Below are 23,272 nucleotides of genomic sequence, written 5' to 3'. Positions count from 1 at the left end.
ACTCCAAAGTTTTTTTCCCATCTTTATATAATTTATCTTGCTTCATAATACAGTTTCTTCTTCTTCTTGTTGAGTTTAGTCACATCATTTCTCAATTTGCAGTAAGTCAGCCAGTCAGATGTGCAGCCAGACTTATTACCTATTCCTTTTGCCCCATACATTCAACCACACAGTTTTTAATACATGGAGCATTAACAGTTCTAACAGTCAGTTTCTTAACAGGTGCATATTTATCAATAATTGGAAGAAGCAATTTCATAAATTCATCAAGTGCAGCGTCTGGATGCTCCTTATTAATCACATCAGACCAACACATATTTTTAACATCATCCACATAAGAGTCACAGCAAAATCTTTTGTATGATCTCTTATACACTATTTTAGGCCCAGCTTTTGGAACTTTGTCTTTCCTGGATATAGCCACTATATTGTGATCACTGCATCCAATGGGTACGGAAACAGCTTTAGATCAAAGTTCTACAATATTAGTAAAAATGTGATCGATACATGTGGATGATTTTGTTCCTGCAGTGTTTGTACCCCCCGTATATATTGCCTCCCTACTGTTATTTTATTTTACTTCTGCTTTTTTTTTCTCAACACTTTTTTGTTGTTGTTTTATTTTACTTTTTTAAATTAAAAAATAAATGCATTGTTGGTTAAGGGCTGTAAGTAAGCATTTCACTGTAATGTCTACACCTGTTGTATTCGGCGCATGTGGCCAATAAAATTTGATTTGATTTGATTAATAACCTGAACCAGATTACAGGCACTGGTTACAGTGAGAAGCTTAACGAAAACCAGTCAATATTCAGGTCCCCAAGAAAGTAGACCTCTTTGTTTAAATCACATACACTGTCAAGCATTTCACACATATTATTTAGATACTGACTGTTAGCACTTGGTGGCCTATAGCAACACCCCAAAAGAAAAGGCTTTAGATGTGCCAAGTGAACCTGCAACCACAACACTTCAATCACACTTGACATAAGATCTGCTATAAGCATTACAGGGATTTGGCTCTGAATATATACAGCAACACCTCCCCCATAAGCATTTCTGTCTTTTCTATAGATGTTATATCCTTGTATTGCTACTGCTGTATCATCAAATTAATTATCTAAGTGAGTCTCAGAAATGGCTAATATATTCATGTTATCTGATGTTAGCAAGTTATTGATTTCATGAACCTTATTTCTAAGGCTACATATATTAATATGGGCTATTTTCAGCCCTTTCCTGGGTAGCTTATCAGAGATAGACATCATATGGAAAAGAGCAAACAAAGCAAGATGAAAAAATATACATTCAGCAGTCCATTAATCAGTTGGTGTGTGTAAGTGTATGTGTGTTCTGCGGGGTTGAAGCTACGAACCCATAGGCTTGGCTCTCTCATCTCCTCCAGGCTTTTGGGAGGGAGGGTGGACAATGAGCCTGTCATAGCGGATGTAAGCAATGTCTCCATGCGCTCTGGCAGCTTTCATGGCTGGGATAAGATATTTTCTCTTCTGGCGCACATCTTTAGGATAGTCCTTGTTGAGGAAGATACAGTATATGTTCCTCTCAAGTTCTTTGCTCTTTCCAGAACAGCTACCTTGTCCTTGAACCTCAGGAACTTGACCACTATCGGCCTGGGTCTGACACCTGGGCCGGTGGTGGGTTTTCCAGTTCTGTGGGCGCTCCCCCACAATCTTATAAATAAAAAATAAATTGGTCATTTAGCAGACGCTCTTATCCAGAGCGACTTACAGGAGCAATTAGGGTTAAGTGCCTTGCTTAAGGGCACATCGACAGATTTTTCACCTAGTCGGCTCGGGTATTAGAACCAGCGACCTTTCGGTTACTGGCACAACGCTCTTACCCACTAAGCTACCTGCCGCCCACAGAATCTTCCATCTTCAGTTTCTCAGAGATCATTTCCCTCACTTTTTCCTCAGATTCCGTCCAGGTCTCATGTGGAGATTCTGCAATTCCATCCACAACCATGTTGTTCTGCCTGGATTTCTCCGTCATTGTTATCATGGATTCATATACAGAACTGATGTCCTCTCTCAATGACTTACAGATTGCTGTCATTTTGCTGTTCTCCTGTTTAAACTCATCGAGCTGACCCTGGGTGAACTGCAAACTGTTCTTCAGGTCCTGGACCTCTCTGGTCAGATCATCCATTCTTTTATTAGGTGACTCCACCAGTATTTGGACAAAACACTTGAAGCTATTTTCTTGTTGTTGTAGAACTCTTTTTATTTGTTTAAAAGTTCCTTGACCTGTGATTGAGAAACACCACTGTTCTCAACGGTACTCCCGCTGGCTTTGGTCTTTATCATGGTAGCAACGTAGGTTACGCTTTTACTCCTCGCAGTTCCAGACAGGGCAGGTCGCAGGGTAGATTGAAAACAACAACAAACAGCATCAAGCCCGGGACAATCCCGCGGCCCCAGCCACAATGGCTAACCGCGTCGCGGGCTGCATTCAAGTCTTCAAGAAACCCCTGCTAGCTTGATAGGCAGTTAGCTAGCAGCTAGGTTAGCTGCTACGCCAAATAGCTCCTCAGACCCGGCCTTGATCGGCAGGATCACTGTACAGAGAGTGGCAGTCCCAGCAACTGATTCCAACCGCATCACGCGACCCAAACACAAAAGGTAGCTAGCTACTAAAAAACTTTTCAATACACTTTTAAAACAACAAACTTTCCAAAACAACAAACCGAGCTCTCCCTCGTCTGCGTTCAGCTCTCCCTTGAAGTAGTAGTTAAGTGTTCAGTTAGATTACCTCAATTGTTATTTCAAATTGCTAAATTTACCTCAATTGCTAAATACAAATCCCCCTAGATGCAGCCACATCTCATAGCCAGTATGAAAATGTATGCACTCATTAACTGTAAGTCGCTCTGGATAAGAGAGTCTGCTAAATGACTAAAATGTAAAAAAAATTTAAAAAGATCACGTCATGAATATTTGTAAATTTACATTTTAGTCATTTAGCAGACGCTCTTATCCAGAGCGACTTACAGTTAGTGAGTGCATACATTTGCATACACTGCCTGCCCTCCAGGACACCTACAGCACCGATGTCACAGGAAGGCCAAAAAGATAATCTAGGACATCAACCACCCGAGCCACGGCCTGTTCACCCCACCATCATCCAGAAGGCGAGGTGAGTACAGGTGCATCAAAGCTGGGACCGAGAGACTGAAAAACAGCTTCTATCTCAAGGCAATCAGACTGTTAAATAGCCATCACTAGCCGGCTTCCACCCGGTTACTCAACCCTGCCCTATGTACATAGACATGGAATCACTGGTCACTTTAATAATGGAACACTAGTCACTTTAATAATATTTACGTACTGCTTAATCATTTCATATGTATATACTGTATTCTATTCTACTGTATTTTAGTCAATGCCACTCCGACATTGCTCGTCCTAATATTTATATTTTTCTTAATTCCATTCTTTTACTTTTAGATTTGTGTGTATTGTTGTGAATTGTTAGATACTACTGCACTGTTGGAGCTAGGAACACAAGCATTTCGCTACACCCACAATAACATCTGCTAAATATGTGTATCTGAGCAATAAAATTAGATTTGATTTGATTGTGATGACTGACATAGTGTTATAATTAAAAAAGACACAAGGTTTAATCATGCCATCTCTCTCAACATCTGCCTCTTGTCTTCAGGTATGTTTTGATGTGAGAGAGGATCCCTTCATCGCCACTTCACCCGCTCTAAAATAACCCTCAGGCCAACTGGGGGCCCAAGGCTGGTTAGGAGACACTGCTAGAGACACTATTATGGAATTGTGATGACCTGAAGGAATATGAAGTTTAGTAGCCCTGTAATTCATTAATCATATTCTGTCTCCCCTGCTCCACTGTTCTTATCTCTTTCCCTTTCTGTCTTCTCTCACAACTCTCTTCCCTTCTTCTCTTTCTTCCTGTCTATGTTTATATAATGCACACCAGATGTGCAATGAAGTACAGATTGAACTTGTATTCATAATACAATAAATATTACAATTATAATATTTATAATACATGTATTATGCATTTATAACACTTGGATAATTAACTTATTTCAATCAATCTTTTCACATTCTCTAATGGAATTGGTTCACATTCTCTTCTGGTTGAAATTAAGTCGTTCATTTGATGAAATACTACACCTATCCTGTGTCCTCATATCAGTGCAGATGAAGGAAATTAGATGGTGAGATGAACCTGTTTTACAGTATTTACATGATGCATAGGAAGTGTAATGTACCGTTTTTTAATTCTGGTCCTACATATTTCAATTACAAATCAGCCTTTAACTAGTTAAAACATTTGTTTTAGTCTACTGCAGAGTTACAATGTGTAACCATTGATGTCCCAGGACCAGGATTGGTAAACACTGTTGAAGTGTATAATTGTAATACATACACAACCAGTCAAAAGTTTGGACACACCTACTCATTCAAGGGTTTTTCTTTATTTTTACAATTTTTTACATTGTAGAATAATAGTGAAGACATCAAAACGATGAAATAACACATATGGAATCATGTAATAACCCAAAAAGTGTTAAACAAATCAAAATATATGTTATATTTGAGATTCTTCAAATAGCCTTGATGACAGCTTTGCACACAATTGGCATTCTCTAAACCAGCTTCATGAGGTAGTCACCTGGAATGCATTTCAATTAACAGGTGTGCCTTCTTAAAAGTTAATTTGTGGAATTTCTTTCCTTCCTGCGTTTGAGCGAAATCAGTTGTGTTGTGACAAGGTAGCCCTATTTGGTAAAATACCAAGTCCATATTATGGCAAGAACAGCTCAAATAAGCAAAGAGAAACGACAGCCCATCATTACTTTAAGACATGAAGGTCAGTCAATACGGAACATTTCAAGAACCATCAAGCGTTATGATGAAACTGGCTCTCATGAGGACCGCCACAGGAATGGAAGAACCAGAGTTACCTCTGCTGCAGAGGATAAGTTCATAAGAGTTACCAGCCTCAGAAATTGCAGCCCAATAAATGCTTCACAGAGTTCAAGTCACAGACACATCTCAACATCAACTGTTCAGAGGGGACTGTATGAATCAGGCCTTCATGGTCGAATTTCTGCAAAGAAACCACTACTAAAGGACACCAATAAGAAGAAGAGACCTGCTTGGGCCAAGAAACACAAGCAATGGACATTAGACCGGTGGAAATTTGTCATTTGGTCTGAAATCCAAATTTGAGATTTTTTGTTCCAACCGCCTTGTCTTTGTGAGACGCGGTGTGGGTGAATGGATGATCTCCGCATGTGTAGTTCCCATCGTAAAGCATGGAGGAGGAGGTGTTATGGTGTGGGGGTGCTTTGCTGGTGACACTGTCTGTGATTTATTTAGAATTCAAGGCACACTTAACCAGCAAGGCTACCACAGCATTCTGCAGCGATACACCATCCCATCTGGTTTGGGCTTAGTGGGACTATCATTTGTTTTTCAACATGACAATGACCCAACACACCTCCAGGCTGTGTAAGGGCTATTTGACCAAGAAGGAGAGTGATGAAGTGCTGCATCAGATGACCTGGCCTCCACAATCCCCCGACCTCAACCCAATTGAGATGGTTTGGGATGAGTCGGATGGCAGAGTGAAGGAAAAGCAGCCAACAAGTGCTCAGCATATGTGGGAACTCCTTAAAGACTGTTGGAAAAGCATTCCAGGTGAAGCTGGTTGAGAGAATGCCAAGACTGTGCAAAGCTGTCATCAAGGCAAAGGGTGGGTATTTGAAGAATGATTTGTTTAACACTTTTTATGGGTTACTCCATGATTCCATATGTGTTATTTCAGTTTTGATGTCTTCACTATTATTCTACAGTGTAGAAAATAGTAAAAATAAAGAAAAACCCTTGAATGAGTAGGTGTGTCCAAACATTTGACTGGTACTGTACATGCAGACACAGCATTATTCAAAGACTGGAGTTTGATACTCCTGCTATTGGATATGACTGCAAAATAATGTTTTACAGAAATCCATACCTGAACAGCACCTTTATTCTCCAAGGCATAATAACTTAACAACATTAACAACAGTAACAACAAACACATACACACATACACACATACACACACACTAGTTATGTGCAGTTAGCAAAGACTCTTGACTGACTCGATAGTCATGATTCTTTTTTCTGAGTGAAGCGTTCATTTTAGTAATTTGGTTGACCTGGGTCTGTCTAGTGAGAATCCTGGGTCTAGTGAAAATGTGCAGCAACAGCTTGCAGAAACGAGTGGTAATAAAACTTTGTGGCCATTCAACTTTGAAGGAGGCGTGGTGTGAATTTAACTTGATATCAGTACCAAGAACAATGATAGTGATCTCAGTGCAAAAATCACAATTTCCAAGATAGATTAGGTTATAGTGCATTACAGTGCAATAATTGTATCCTTCTTTTATCCTTAATTAACATTTCAGACAGTGAGTGATCACCACGAGGTAGCAAAGCGATACATTAAACTAACATTGCTTCTGTAACCATTTCCTTCAGCAAACATTCAAACCATTGATTCTTAGTTTCAATTTCGGAAGTAAATATAGTCAGGGGCCACACACGCACGCACACATACACACACGCGCATTCACACACACGCACGCACGGCTAGTCCTCCTTGGCCTCTGCTTCATAAATGATCCTATGGATGTGGAACCTGACGGCTGCTTTTTTGGCAATAGTCAGCCTTTTCATTGATGGGAGTAAGCTTTAAAAAAAAAACTTGTCCTCATCCAGATCCGGAGAGGCCTGGATAGGGGCCTGAGTGGGTGGTGGTATGAAAATGTATGCACTCACTAACTGTAAGTCGCTCTGGATAAGAGCAGCTGCTAAATGACTAAAATGTAAATGTAAATGTGGTGATGGTGGACCCTCCGATGCCTTCGTTGCTACTACAAGGAGTTCTTTCTCCAAAATAGTAATTGGTTTCTGGGGGGGGGGAGGGACTCGTCTCTTTACAGAGGGGGCTTGTGGCTCAGCACTGGGAGGGAGCACTGAGTTGGTTGTGGTTGACCACTAGACTATCCTCACTCTCTGATGCTGCGGCTTCTCCTTCGTCTCTCCCTCTTTTTCTCTTTGCCCCTGCCGCTCCTCCTTCTCCTCCTCCTGCCGCTGCTACTGCCCGCTTCTCCTTCTCCTCCTCCTGCCGCTGCTACTGCTCCTCCTTCTCCTCCTCCTGCCGCTGCTACTGCTCCTCCTTTCCCTCCTCCTGCCGCTCCTCCTTCTCCTCCTCCTGCCGCTGCTACTGCTGCTCCTACTTGTCCTGCGCTTGGCACTCCATGGCTGTCCATTACTCCCCCAACTCCTCCAGCCATGTTGGAAGTGGTCTGGCGGGACTCAAGGAAGGGGTTGAGGAAACTCATGACAGCCAGTGAAAATATTCAATGTATAGGCTACAAAGTGGGGAGCTCATGCTTGGCAACAACTTCATGTAGCTATATACGACTTGCATCCTTGACACCATAAACGTCAATTATATTCTACTCAAGCCATAGGCTTCATTGATGCCATTCAGAGTGTCTTGAAGTCAATACAACCGGCTATGCTAGCTAAGGTGTATGGCTAGCCAGCCAGCCAACTAGCTAGCCGGCTAGCTAATATTGACATGATATTTAATATTGACATAAAAGTTATATTATTTTATGAAACCCACCAGGGACAACAACATTCTACCACATTCCTCCACGCTGCATTCTTTTTGTTTGTGTCTCTATACATAAAAAGGGTCACATCATAGAGTTCTGGAAACCCCATCACAGCAATAATCAATTTCTCCTCTATTGTTTTTGTTGAAGCTATCAATGGATACACATGAAAACAACTTTATGACCAATAAATATGCACAATCATTTGTCCCTACATTAACTAACATATTCCTCTAAACTGTAGATTTTTTGCATGATTCGTTATGACGTTATAATTACTTACATTTGCTTCAATCCTAGTATTTTTGTCAGCCATCTTTGCTGAAGAAAGTCTCCAGCGTTGGGTCGCAGAGCATCAAATTTGTCATGGGAACCACTCGGTATGATTGGTCATCGCCCAGCGTTCACCACTTGTGAACCATTTCTCCGCCTCCCACGCCATGTTCGCGCCGCCCAACGTTCCCCCGCCCATTCCGCTCCTCAACGCTTTCTTTCCATAGAAAATTAATGGGAAGCAGTGTCTCACCGCGTGGTGCCGCTCTCTAGTGTACAGAGGCCGTCACTCACCTGCTTCTCTCAGTCCGCTCTTCACGCGCGTCTAGTCTATTCCTCCGTCAGTTTAAATATATATAATTTAGCCTAGATGACCCTGATGAGTCTTCTGTTGTTAGAGTTGTACATTTGTTACATTGGAGCAGCGTGTAAAGCGAGCAATGTTGATACATTGCATAATTTCATTGCCTGTTATAACCAAGAGCACAGACCAGTCTGAGTAGACTTTCCAAGTTCACTGTCATGCAGCCTCAGAGAGGTAAAATGGAGCACCGCTTCGCGACAGGTATACTTGCAGCTTTACAGTAAAGAAAACGGCTTGTCTCTAGCCTAAACGGTAAAAAAATATTACCAGAGGTGCTTTTTTTTCGTTCTATTGGGATTCGCGCGCATTTTATACAATTTCACAAATCATGTCGCCAGCCATTTTAAACTAATCCCAGGTCGCTAATTATTGGTTTGATAACAAGCAATGTTGTTCAGTCATGTTACCTAGCTAGCTAACAACCTGGTAACTTGGTTTAGGCTAATTTGATTGGCACAGGAAGAAAGGAAAAGGGTCTGCTACTCATGAGATGTGCTTCAAAAGGTAGGATTCATATAGGCCTAATGCAAGCTTAAACTATATCAAAAATAAATTTATTTCTGGTGCTCCTTAAATTCTGTATGGTGCCTAATGTTTTAAAAGTTGGTAGCAGTACGTGTTTGTGGGAGAGAGAGAGTGGTGTGTGTGTGTGTTTATGAGAGTGAGGGAAACAGAGTGTGTGAGGAAGGGAGAGTGTGTGTGTGTGTGTGTGTGTTAGGGGTGCAACTTTCACTGGGGATGGGGGGGACATGCCCCCACATTCTGAAATTGAGTTTTATCATTGCAATGTGATACAAAATGCGGCAACGGTGTGCTATAGGACCATGCGGACGCCTCCGAGCGGTTGGGTAGGCTGTTTGGAGTGTTTAGCCGGTTGGATTTAGGACCACGCAGACACCACAGAGCGGGCTGACAGGCTGTGCGAAGGCAAAGCTTCTGGAAGGCTGGCTGGACCAGCATGGGAGAGTTGAGCATAGTTCAGTGTGTATGTGTTGCGCTCTTCCACCGAGTTGTAAAAGGAAGCAGAGCAGAAACTGGCTACTCTTTAGTTGACTGATGTAGCTGGCAAGGTAACTGCTGCTTAACTTAACAGAAAAAAACAAAACTAGTGTTTATTCGCAATGCTGAGCTAGTATTATAACTGACATGTAACGCTAGTGTTTCATGCCTCTCGACTGAGGTGAATGAATAAGCTATGCTAGCTAGTAGCTACCACAACCAGGTCAGCTCTAGCCTCTAGTTATCTGTCAGATAGCGATATGAGGTGGCTATTATTACTATCTAACAGCTGTTATTTGTATGGAAATGTTGTGTAGCCTTTGTTTTGTCCCGTTTCAGAAGTAAATGAACTTGGCAAGTTTTCGCAAGGAGAGCTGGCCTAAAGTTGGCTATTGTTAGCTATTGTTTTTGCCTCAATCATACTAGACCTGAAACAAACGATGAAACCATCGGCCAAATGATTGAAGATTGATATTCTGACGTTTTTTCTGTGCAATGTGAGTTTTATTAGTCAGTATGGCAATGTAACGTTATTGATCTGTTAGTTTTCATAGCTAATTCCCTACTTTTCACACTGACACAGTAATAAACAGCTCTAATGTTAAAGCCTTCACTATCATGGTGCACAGTAAAGGTCTGCGCTAAGGCTGTTACTGTGCGGTGACCGTATTACCGCCACACCGGCGGTCACGAGTCATGAAGGCATTCAAATTCCACGTGACCGTTTAGTCACGGTAATTAGGCTTCTCCAAGCTTTGATGCTGCTGATGGTCATTAGTAGCCTACCAAACGTGCTAACTGCCTGGTATTCAGCACTCTATTGTCCCTCTAATCACTCTGACATCAATGCAAATGTAATCGAAAATCTAATCAAACACTTCATGAGAGACCATGAGCTCATGTTGCACAACATTTCTATAGGCTATGCAATTGTGTGAGAAAACAGAGTGATGGCCTCTATTAAAAAGAGGAGGATCCCATCAGCTTTCTATAGGCTAGTCCTACTATATTTATTTCTCAACTTTCCTAATATTAAGCACATTGCTTCTTTTTACAACAGGAGTATAGCTTACCTGGCTGGCATGTTAATTAACCACGGGAAAAGTGTCCTCCATTGGCTATTTAAGTGCATAGATGACATGTATTATTTTCCCGCTGCCCCTGTTTCAAGACAGGTGCATGATAATGGTCCATTCTAAATCAAAACAAATTTCACACATATGATTTAGTATATGTAAAGACAAGATTACATCAAGAATAGTCTGATGGGTGACAATATTAGCCTATCACTTGTGAATTATATATTATCACTTGTGAATGATGCCCAGTGTAAGGCAAGAAACAATGCATACCTTTCTTTGGAGACTTTTTCAAATCATAGTCCCATACCTCATGTAGCCTAGCCCATAGGCCTGTATGTTTTGATAAGGTTTGTATCACAACTAAAGTGGCCAAATAACTTCTTAAAATGAAGCACATTAATCCGCTTTACAATGGGTGTAGAGCCTAACTGGCATACCAAAAAAAAAAGTTAAAAATTTGGGGAAGATAATTTCCACCATAAAAATGCACCTTTAAAAGCATTACATGCATAATCGCATTTGCGGTCACTTTTGATAATGGTGTTTTCCCGCTAATGGAACATTCAAGCTTATAGCCTAATGCAGTGTGCACATTGCTGCACTTATAATGTGAAGAAATAGCCTAATAGTTTATCAACATTGCGTAAAATTTTTTGGGGGATGCTAGTGGTTGTATTAATTTGGGATCTATCACATCCCACAACTGTCCCAGACTATGTTTGGAATATTTATTTCTCGCACAGAATAGAATAGGTCAACTTTTGTACTATGGGCGATAGTAGATTGACATAGGCTAGTGTTTTTGATGTTCCTTAGGCCTACTCATCTCGTTGGCTGACGAAAAGTAAATGTGGACAGTTCTTCCAATATCTTCAATATGCGCCTCGGAATTCGATATTGTTTCGTCCCTGATGTGTCTGTCTTCACTTGTAGCCTGTGAGAAAGACCCGATCACGTGACAGAGAGCCATGTGAGTGAGAGGTGCTTCGGAGCACACAGCACGCAGGGAGAAGGGAATACAAAGTATTATATTCTGCCAAAGGGCACAACGGCCACTGGCCGCAAAAGGCATGGATTTTTTTAGGGGGCATTACGTCCACACAAAGGGGATGCCGCCGGGAAATTTGAGGCATTATCAAGAGCTTGTCAAATTGTGAATGAGAGACTGATGAAGTGTGTACAGCCTGCACAAAAAAAACAAAGCAGAGCTCATGCCGTTCATGCGACTTTATTCAAATCATGCAGCCTTAGAATGTATTAAAAATCAAAACATATAGCCCCACGTTTGTATCACAACTAAAGTTACATAAATAACTTTAAATTAAGGATATATGAGCAGCTGTTTATTTGTTAACCGTTCAACACAGAATAGCCGCATGTGCGCACTCCCTCAAATCGTTTGGAGAAAATATAAAATATATTGTTCAATTGTATTCTTCTGCGCAGGACCGATTTCTTCATCCCGCTCCCGCTTGCTTTCTGTCTAACTCCCACCCCCTACCGCAGTCCCCCAAACCCAACTGCAGTCCCCCAAACACTACCGCAGTCCCCCAAACCCAACTGCAGTCCCCCAAACACTACCGCAGTCCCCCAAACCCAACTGCAGTCCCGCAATGTTATTTTAGGCGTATTTGACGCAGCTCACTTGTTAGATTACCAGAGATTCTCACATGGCCCTTATATTGTATTACTGGGCTATATCAGCCAATATGCTAGATGTAGTTTGAAGAGAGCAGAGTGGGAGAGACTTGCACTTTCTCTTGAGCTATTTTTATAGCCTACCTTTTAGGAGTGGGAATATTTTCAGACGGACAAATATGGGTGATCAATACTTAGGCCTATTTCTAGGCAATGTAGTAAGCTATAGCCTAATCATAGGCCTATTTAGGAAGTACATTTCCTTGGAAAGATAACTGCCCCGTGCTTCTCCACCCATGCATAGGCTATAGCCTACTCTATTTAATTGAGACCACACACGCACCTGATCTCGCAGGTATGGCTACTGAACTGGAAGCAGCAATAATGATGACAGCGACACTTGCTACGTTTAGCATAGTCTTATAGGATATAGCCTACCTTTTAGAAGGACGATTTGCAGGCAGAGACAAATAAATGGTTAATCAATACTTAATGAAAATGAAAAGGCACAACGCACGCTCACCATAGTGGCATAACCTATGTGCGCATTGTGCCTTTTCCTTTTCAATGATGATTAAATTTTTTGATTGCACTTCAACTCACGTTGGTTGAGCACCCACCACTTCTTTCCATTAATAATATTTATTTACAGACACTGTTGTAAACTACAGTCTAATCATATTTAAGTTAATTTCACATTCAAGTTAACTGCCACGTGATTCTCCGCCCATGTAGGCAGCCTACTCTATTTTAATGAGACCACACATACTAGGTGCACTTGAACTCGCACGCCCAACTAGGAGAGGAGAGGTAGGCTACTGAAGTTGAAGCAGCGAGTTCTGAGTGTGTGAATAATGCAAAACATATGTGTTTTTAATTCAATGGGTAGGCTAACGCATACAAAGCAGAAAGAGGACCGTTTCCAAATAATCTGTGGGACAACAAAAATATTTTCATCCCAAAGTCGTCTGTCTGACCGCCCGCTCCCACCCGCAGCATGACAAATGCCTACCGTGCCGCAATGATCCCTGGTGGGACCCGCAGGTCCCGCAGGCATCCCGCGGGAATGCAGCCCTCTAGTGCAGTCAGTACACAACACTATGCTCATCATGTCTTAGCAGGATCAGATGGTGACAGGTGTCCCAGCAGGGTCAGACAGCCAGGTGAAGACCAGTCTACAGAGCTCAGGTGAATTTAGCAGTATATTAACATACCAGTGAATGTTACAAAGTTCCATCTTGAATTGATGGGTAGACCTACAGTACCTACAGAATTGCAGCTTAAGCTTAAAGCTACAGTCTGGGATCTGGAAATAATGGTCATTTCAATTACTGAACCATTGCTTCTATTCTTGGATAATATAATGTATAAATGTACACCAAGGTAATTCTTTGTCATGCCTCATTTTAGGATGATCAGATGGTGATAGGGGTCTCAGCAGGGTCAGGCAGCCAGGGAAGGCCAGTCTGTGACGGAGGTGAGGTGAATTTTTGTAGATACAACACTTTATTCTCTCTGTGCAGCAAACACTGGACAAGCCAAATGCTATTTTAAGGCAGTCTGACAAACCTCCAAAGTTGATTTCCAAACTGTATCAAGGGATGATAAGAGGCTTTTCCCGATGACCCAAAACATGTTAAAAAGAAATGTGAGGAAGACCTGGTAGAAGCTATTGATGATGATAAATGGATACAGATATGTTTGAATGCCCAGTCATGTTCATATCATCTCAGACATGAATTACTGCAGTTTAAGGCCATCCATAGAACTGTAGTTTAACTGAATTACATGCACTCAGAAATGTCATTCCTCTACTGGAGGTGTAAAACACAAAAGGGGACATATTTGCATATGTTATTGTCTTGTGAAGGCTGGCTTAATTCTGGCAAAGAGTATGTTCTTTTATCTCAGCATGTCTACAGATTCTCCCTTCTCCCTGTTTTTGTTTGCTTGGAAATACTGATACTGGAGACTTATCTGAATAAACTGTGTAACCAAGCATTTATAGCGGCTAAGAAATGCATTGCCATTAATTGAAAGGTTGGTTTTCCTCCCACAATGTCAAGTTATGTATCACTACATTTTATTTATTACAAGATTAAGGGTATACTGGGAAACTTTCATAAGGTCTAGATGCCTTATACAGAACGACTAAAGGAGTCCGTATTGAAAATATGCCCACATCAGGGGAGATACCTATTTAGGCAATCCCTAGCTGCTGGGCTGCTCAGTCCTGGCCCTGGGGCTCTGCCGTCCTGTGGGTTGTCATTCTGGCCTTGGCCTAACACACCTGAAACCAATAATGAATGTTTCACTAAGATCCTAAAGCTGAGTGGGGTGTGTTGGGTTGGGGAGCTGTAGGGTGGTGGACCCCTAGGGACAGGACGGGGCAACCCAGCTATACTGTGTGCAAGTAAAAAGAGCTCTACAGTGCTATTAGTCCTATGATATTGATTATATGGAGGATTTGCTATTTCTGTGTGTTAATGTATATTTGAGGTGTATGTGGGGTTTTTTGTTTAGTTTTTTGTTTCCAAACCTTTCCCTTGGGAATAAATGTTTTTAAAGGTGAGAACTGGGAAGGAAATTGTGTTGGGAGAGAATTGAATTATTGACTAGACTGGTGGGGTTGGGCGTGCAGGCGGCTCAGGCTGGCTGGTGGGTCTGGCTGAAATTTGATATTGAAGATGTCTTAATAAAGACAATCGAAGTCTTTGTATTTTTTCAAGAGTTGGTCATTTGTTAGGCTATTGGTTAAAGGTGCAACATAATATTTATTATTGAATTATCTTTGATCTAGTTCAGTCTTATTAATCACTTAAACATTTTAAATAATGATCTCTTACCTAGTTTGATGACTGTGGGCATTTTTGCTAATTTTTTGTTCTAAATGGAGAGGGCATATTGGATTGTGTAAAAATGCAGAAAAAGTGATTTAGATGCCCAAAGAAATTCTGGGGGAGGACCCCAGACCCCCTGCTTGGTTATGTCCCCACCACTTCTAAAACCAAAGTGGCGCCCCTGGTCTGTGTTAACTGAAGAGTAAAGAAGGTTTCATGCAGTGTTTTCCCCTTACTGACACAATGAGATGCAGATCATTATGCATGTATATCACAGGAGGTTGGTGGCACCTTAATTTGGAAGGACGGGCTTGTGGTAATGGCTGTTGCGGAATGAGTGGAATGGTATCAAACACATGGTTTCTATGTGTTTGATGCCATTCCATTTGTGCTGTTTTAGCCATTATTATGAGCCATCCTCCCTTCAGCAGCCTCCACTGATGTATATTCCTTCCTCCCATTCCTCCAACCAAATCACAGGTAGGCCTTTGCAAATATGAGCAAATCAGCCATTCTATTATACATTGAACAGTGTGAAGTTAAATTCAATTTGTTGTATTGAGTAGAAGTGTGAATTTCAGTGACAGGTTTTTGGAGAACGTTTAGAAAACGTAAACAAGCATCCGGGGGACAGGGCGAACAGGATCGTGATACTTGGCCTGGTATCGTATCATTTGTAAAATGTTGGTATCGTGAAAAGCCTAGTATGGCCAAATAAACATTTTAATCAAATATTTTGTACATATTTTGGGGGGATGCTTCAAGGGGTTTTACATTCTAAATCAAATAGCAAAATGATCCTTGGTATGACCTTCTTAAAACAATTCCATATAGCTTAGTAGAACCCCCCATAATGCACATTCCTAACGCTTGCTGTTCAACCTATGGGCTCAATTGCAATCACCTTTTATTATTCAAATATCCACACTAATGTTAGCTAGCTAGCTAGTAGCCTAGGGCTGCCTCTTTCTCGTTCTAGCATAGGAGGGTATATCAAATGCCAGATGAATTTGCAAATACAAGATGAACGATCATTGGTCCATTATAATCAGATCGCGGCGAAGAACTCCATCCCACCCGAATAGGCTGAAGTTCCTGGCGTTTTTTTCAAACAGCTCTTACACAAAAAGGGCATTATCAGCTTTATTTCAACCTCATAGTGTGGAAACATTATCGATGCTGTTTTTGTTGAATTCCATCTTTGTTGTTCATGTACTAGACTGAACTACTTTTGACCAGGGCCCATAGGGAATAGGGTGATTTTTGGGATGCACCCCCAGGAGAGGGCAAGAGAGAGGCTGGGTTAGGCCCTCCTCTACCCACAGAAAATATGGTCTGTGTGGGCTACAGATGTCAGCAGTGTCCCTTAGGATGGGAGAGCTACAGCAGGTGAGAGAGAAGGAGAGGGAAGAATATGTGGCGATAGAGAGAAAAGGAACAATAAGGAGGGGGCATGGAGGTAGTCTTTGTACTAAAAACATCATGCCAAATAGCCAATTAAGCAGTTTGAATTAAATGTTGAGATCAAGAGATGAAAGGGAGAGAGCCTTTAATAGAAAGTAACTTTGAAAAGACAGTACACATATAGTCTAATGACACATGTGTGTCCCAAATGGCACCCTCCAAATGGCACCCTATTTCGTATATAGTGCACTAGTTTTAACCAGACGCCTATGGGCCCTGGTCAAAGTAGTGCACTATAAAGGGAATAGAGTGCCATGTGGGAGGCATCCACAGTGGGTCAGTAATAACTTGGCTAATGTAATGACAGTATCTATCCCAATCAGTTCTCTGTGGTCACAGTTACCTAACTAACCTAAAATCTCACTCACTCTCTCACTCTCTCACTCTCTCACTCTCTCACTCTCTCACTCTCTCACTCTCTCACTCTCTCACTCACTCACTCTCTCAGTATGTGAGTGGATGCAGCTGTGTACAGATGAACAATGTCCTCGTCATATCTGAACAGTAGACTAATGCGTTAGGATACGATTTTCTCTGAATGTAACTTTAATGATGTAAACCCAGCTGTTGTTATTAATAGCCTAGCAGTTTTGTCTCTGTCATACATACCTTAAGGACCCTATAGGGGGGAAGAGTCATATGCCTGTGAGCTCCGCGCCAGTTTATACACCTGAAGCTTCTCCTTCCCTGTACCATCTCCACTTTGTACCACCTCCACTTTCTAAACTGCCTCAACACCCTGGCCTATCAGCTGTGGAAGACCACCGCCAAGTCAAGACCTGCCACTGCCAGAACCCTACATTTGTTTTTGTTCTTGTTTTGATTCTCTTTGTAATGAAAAGCACTATATCAAAAAAATATTGTATTATTATTATTACGCATAATGCCAACAACCCCCGAGACGCCAATGCTAAGGAGAGTTCAATAGAGAGTCAGTGCCAGCGAGGGTAGGCAGCACTGTGTGCAATCCTTACAAGCAAAGCAACATGACCATCACTGAAAAGAATGCACAGACAAAAGATCCTAAAGATCTAATAAATAATCTGCAAAATGTGTGTTCAATTTAAAAATGAAATAAAATCCAAAACAAAACTCTTGCTTTCTCTCACCCTCTCTCTTATCCCTCTCTCTCTCTCTCCTCTGTTGTGGGTGGTCGGTATGAGGCAGTGAAGTCAGCCATGCTGTTTCCCATACTGTACTGTCCTCAGCTACAGCAGCTGGCTGCTCTGCTAACTTAGGCCACAGGAAGGCCAAATGGAATTAGTTAGTCTGTATGAATATGATATGAGATGGGGGAGGGGAGAGAGAGAGAGAGAGAGAGAGAGAGAGAGAGAGAGAGAGAGAGAGAGAGAGAGAGAGAGAGAGAGAGAGAGAGAGAGAGAGAGAGAGAAGTGGGAGAAGGAGGAGAGTGAGTGTTTCACTATGCAGTGTATTCTCAGGGGAAGATGCTCTAATGCCTAACCAAACCCTTATCATTTAGTGTGAAACAACAAAAGATGAACTTGGTTTCCAAGTTTTATACCGTTCCATTCAAGCTTTTACTCTGAGCAGTCCTCCTTCACCAGCCTCCTGTTTAAACCAACATAAATCTTGGCTGTGTCCCAAACGGCAACCTATTCCCTTTATGGTACAATACTGGACCCCATAGGGCTCTGGTCAAAAGTAGTGCACTATAAAGGGAATATGGTACTGGGCTCTGGTCAAAAGTAGTGCACTATAAAGGGAATATGGTACTGGGCTCTGGTCAAAAGTAGTGCACTGTAAATGGAATAGGGTGCCATTTGGAACACACCCCATAACACTTCAGACAGTTGTCTTCATCACATCTTTCCTTTCCCATCACCCACTCCTCCATCATGGTAGAGTGGAGTCTATTTCAGTCTCACAGAACTTCCTGTTGTAGCGTCACCACATGTCAGAAACCAGGAAACTGTGGTGGTGAGAGACACACAGCCTCCCACACTATCGCTACAGCTTAGCTAGATACAGGCACGCACGCCAGACCCACGCACAGACGCACGCACACACACACACAAACACACAGCGCGCACAAACACACACACAGCACACAAACACATGCATGCACACACACGTACAGTGGGGAGAACAAGTATTTGATACACTGCCGATTTTGCAGGTTTTCCTACTTACAAAGCATGTAGAGGTCTGTAATGTTTATCATAGGTACACTTCAACTGTGAGAGACGGAATCTAAAACAAAAATCCAGAAAATCACATTGTATGATTTTAAAGTAATTAATTTGCATTAATTAATAGATTCTGTCTCTCACAGTTGAAGTGTACCTATGATAACAATTACAGACCTCTACATGCTTTGTAAGTAGGAAAACCTGCAAAATCGGCAGTGTATCAAATACTTGTTCTCCCCACTGTACATGCGCACACGCACACTCTGAAATTTGAGAAGCAGAAGACACCCTAAAAAACTTGACCAGCCACAGACTGACAGATACTAATGATGAGGAAGAGTGGAGAGTCGTTGGTCTTCTTTACAGCGGAATGAATACACCCCTGATCACGTGTAAACACAGTTCACTTTCATAACAGCCACGTTGTATTCCTTCTCACATCTATGCGCTCTCCTCCTCTCACCTTGTCCCTTCGCTTGTGGACTTCAATGCACAACACATCAGCTGTATGTGACCAGGCAAAAAAAACTTTCCAAACCATATCATAACCGCTACACACGGCCTACTTCATTGTCACCATATTAGCTAAAGTTACATCATAGTCAACATAACTAATAGAACTAACACATTAGTAACGTTACAGTGTACAGTCAGTAAGCAGTTTAGTAATTACACCGGCAGGCCCCGGTGGCAATACATTTCTCAAACCAAAAGCTTACCTTGACTTGGAAGAGTTCCAATGTTGTGTTGGATAGTCATAGCCAGCTAGCTAACATAGCATCCCTCTATTTGAGCAGGTTGTTTGAGTAGGCTAAACTAGCTAGCTGCATTTGCTAGCTAAGTGAGTGAAACTGAAAGTGAAAAAATAGATAAAACCTGTTTTTGCTTTATCATTATGGGGTATTGTGTGTAGATTGATGAGGAAAAATTCCTATTAAATCAATTTTAGAATAAGGCTGTAACGTAACAAAATGTAGAAAAAGTCAAGGGGTCTGAATACTTTCTGAATGCACTGTCTCAGTAACTGGGTTCATCAGGAAGTGCATAGTGGATGTTGTTTCTACTGTGACGATTAGAACTTTTCCAAACCCCAAAAATGTGGATAGATGGCAGCATTCGCACAAAACTTAAAGCACAAACCACCGCATTTAACCAAGGCAAGGTGACTGGGAACATTGACGTATACAAACAGACCAGCTATGGCCTCCGTAAGGCAATCAAAGAGGCAAAACGACAGTACAGGGACAAAGTGGAGTCGCAATTCGTGACATAAGTGGCAGCGACTCCAGACAATCATTATAAAGGTTTATAAAGGGAAAACCAGCCACGTCGTCGACACCGATGCCTCACTCCCGGACAAGCTAAACACCTTCTTCGCCCGCTTCGAGGAAAACAACACTGATCCGCCACTCACGAGGACTGTGTGCTTCTGATCTCCGTGGCCGATCTTCAAGCGTGTTAACCCTCGCAAGGCTGTCGGCCCAGACGGCATCCCAAGCTGTGTCCTCAGAGTATGTGCAGACTAGCTGGCTGGAGTGTTTACGGACATATTTACTGTAATCTCTCCCTATCCCAGTCTGTTGTCCCCACTTGCTTCAAGATGTCTACCATTGTTCCTGTACTCAAGAAAGCAAAGGTAACTGAAAGAAATGACTATCGCCCCGTAGCACTCACTTCTGTCATCATGAAGTGCTTTGAAAGGCTAGTTAAGGATCATATCACCTCTAGGGATGTGAAAATGTAAAACATTTCTTAATGTTTAAACTGCAATTTGTATCATTTAAACGATAAGAAAAAAAATCACAAAATGACGTGAATTCACAATTCAGATACGGTCCTGCGTATGACCGCTAGGGGGCAATGCAGTTCAATTTAGCCTTCCACAAGCTTCCCACAATAAGTTGGGTGAATTTTGGCCCATTCCTCCTGACAGGGCTGGTGTAACTGAGTCAGGTTTGTAGTACTGTCACGTTCGTTGAATGACGGGTCAGACCAAGGCGCAGCGTGATATACGTACATGTTTATTTAACTTAATAAACACTCAACAAAACAATAAGCGAAACGAAACGTGAAGTCCAAGGTAGCACACACACCATACCTTACAAGGAACAAGATCCCACAACTAGACAGTGCCAATAGGCTGCTTATGTATGGTCCCCAATCAGAGACAACAAGCGACAGCTGCCTCTGATTGGGAACCACACCGGCCAACATAGAACTAGACATACTAGATCCTCATACATAGAACAAGCACAACAAGGAATATACACACCCTGACTCAACATATAAGCGTCCCCTGAGTCAGGGCGTGAAAAGTACTCCTTGCTCGCACACGCTTTTTCAGTTCTGCCCACACATTTTCTGTAGGATTGAGGTCAGGGCTTTGTGATGGCCATGCCAATACCTTGACTTTGTTGTCCTTAAGCCATTTTGACACAACTTTGGAAGTATGCTTGGGGTCATTGTCCATTTGAAGACCCATTTGCGACCAAGCTTTAACTTCCTGACTGATGTCTTGAGATGTTGCTTCAATATATCCACAAAATATTCCTTCCTCATGATGCCATCTATTTTGTGACGTGCACCAGTCCCTCCTGCAGCAAAGCACCCCCACAGCATGATGCTGCCACCCCCGTGCTTCACGGTTGGGATGGTGTTCTTCGGCTTGCAAGTCATCTCCTTTTTCCTCCAAACATAACGATGGTCATTATGGCCAAACAGTTCTATTTTTCTTTCATCAGACCAGAGGACATTTCTCCAAAAAGTACGATCTTTGTCCCCATGTGCAGTTGCAAACCGTAGTCTGGCTTTTTTATGGCGGTTTTGGAGCAGTGGCTTCTTCCTTGCTGAGCGGCCTTTCAGGTTATGTCGATATAGGACTAGTTTTACTGTGGATATAGATACTTTTGTACCGGTTTCCTCCAGCATCTTCACAAGGTCCTTTGCTGTTGTTCTGGGATTGATTTGCACTTTTCACACCAAAGTACGTTCATCTCTAGGAGACAGAACGCGTCTCCTTCCTGAGCGGTATGACGGCTGCGTGGTCCCATGGTGTTTATATTTGCGTACTATTGTTTGTACAGATGAATGTGGTACCTTCAGGCATTTGGAAATTGCTCCCAAGGATGAACCAGACTTGTGGAGGTCTACCATTTTTTTGGCTGATTTCTTTTGATTTTCCCATGATGTCAAGCAAAGAGGCACTGAGTTTGAAGGTAGGCCTTGACTCAAATTATGTCAATTAGCCTATCAGAAGCTTCTAAAGCCATGACATCATTTTCTGGAATTTTCCAAGCTGTTTAAAGGCACAGTCAACTTAGTGTATGTAAACTTCTGCCCCACTGGAATTGTGATCCAGTGAATTATAAGTGAAATAATCTGTCTGTAAACAATTGTTGGAAAAATTACTTGTGTCATGCACAAAGTACTGTAGATGTCCTAACCGACTTGCCAAAACTATAGTTTGTTAACAAGAAATGTGTGGAATGGTTGAAAAACAAGTTTTAATGACTCACACCTAAGTGTATGTAAACTTCCGACTTCAACTGTATATGTTTTTAAATAACATTCTTAGAATGTTCTCTGAACATTACTTACGTTTTCTTGTGGTTTTGATTGAAAGTTTTCTTAAAGTTCTTTGAACAATTTGAGAACATGACAGTAAATAGAACCATGAGGAAACCTGTAGGAAACGTTATTTGGAAATTCCCACAGAAGAACGTTGTTTCTTAATGTTCTCTGAACTATTTGAGAACCTTCCCAATGTCAAACCAGTTGGAGAACATTCCTAGAACATTACCAAAATTGAAATTAAATGTAACTTTTAGTGTTAAGTGCTAGCTGGGTTTTCAACTGTACATGTCATACATCAACTATGCCATCCCATCCACAACAGTCCAGAAACAGTTTGGTCATCCTGAATGCACCCAAACAGGTCAGTCTCTCACAGATCTGAGGGGCCTATAGGCAGGAAGTAAGCAGGTAGTAGGCAGGGCTACGTTCAAAGGATCTTGTTTTAGTAGAAAATCATTGCACTCTCCCAGCTCCGTTCGTAGAAAGTATTTTTTTGTTGGTAAGTGAAACCAGTGAGGCAGTAGTTAGATATACAAACAATAGGTTCCACTCACCTAAAAGTGATTTAGAAATGGTCAAATTAAGAACAAAAATGAGTGCAGTGGACGTGATTGTTCATATACCAACACAGAGCACCATACTAACTCATGACTCCACACAATACTGGAAGGAGAAGGCAGGCTGGAGTTGAGACTTGTTGCATGCAAATTCATGTAGCACATGACAACCTTTAACCCAAACCGGAGTCAACCTCATGTTCCCAGCAGTCTGCAAAACAAAACCAACCACATAACCACTTCCTATCTGTGTCCCGAATGGCACCCAATCTTCCCTATATAGTGAACCACTTTTGACCAGGGCCCATAGACCCCATAGGGCTCTGCTCAAAAGTAGTGCACTATGTAGGGAATGGGGTGCTCAGCCTGGTCTGTGTGATGATGATGTCACTCGCTAGGCCACAATGGATGGAATAGGCTGCTCTATGTTGTGTGTTACATTGCAGAATGCTGTAAAGATCTGAATGCTGCCAAACACTGCGATCCTGAATGTTATTTAGAGTTTGGCCAGTTTTGCCAGTCAGTCTTACCTGAGGCTCCATTGCCAAACTGCAGGTGGACGGGAGAGGCCTGGTTGGTCCTGTCTGACCAGCTCTGACCCCAAAGGCACACACACATCACATACACCGTCACCAGCCACATACACCCCATTCTCCT

At 42.0% G+C, this 23,272-nt stretch overlaps 1 protein-coding gene across 2 annotated transcripts in view; it reads right to left on the bottom strand.

The window, feature by feature from the left end:
- The window catches only part of LOC121579736 (stromal interaction molecule 1), a 142,215-nt gene that overhangs the window by 106,155 nt on the left and 12,788 nt on the right, over positions 1-23,272 (bottom strand). For both annotated transcript variants that reach the window (XM_041894586.2, XM_041894587.2), the window contains exon 2: positions 23,146-23,270. In XM_041894586.2, coding sequence (XP_041750520.2) covers positions 23,146-23,266 — 121 coding nt within the window. In that variant the 5' untranslated portion in view covers positions 23,267-23,270. The remainder of the gene's footprint in view (positions 1-23,145; positions 23,271-23,272) is intronic.

Source organism: Coregonus clupeaformis, chromosome 13, assembly GCF_020615455.1.
Source record: "Coregonus clupeaformis isolate EN_2021a chromosome 13, ASM2061545v1, whole genome shotgun sequence".
NCBI lineage: Eukaryota > Metazoa > Chordata > Actinopteri > Salmoniformes > Salmonidae > Coregonus > Coregonus clupeaformis.
Note: the sequence above shows the minus strand (reverse complement) of the source record. Positions and strands in the feature narration are given on the sequence as shown.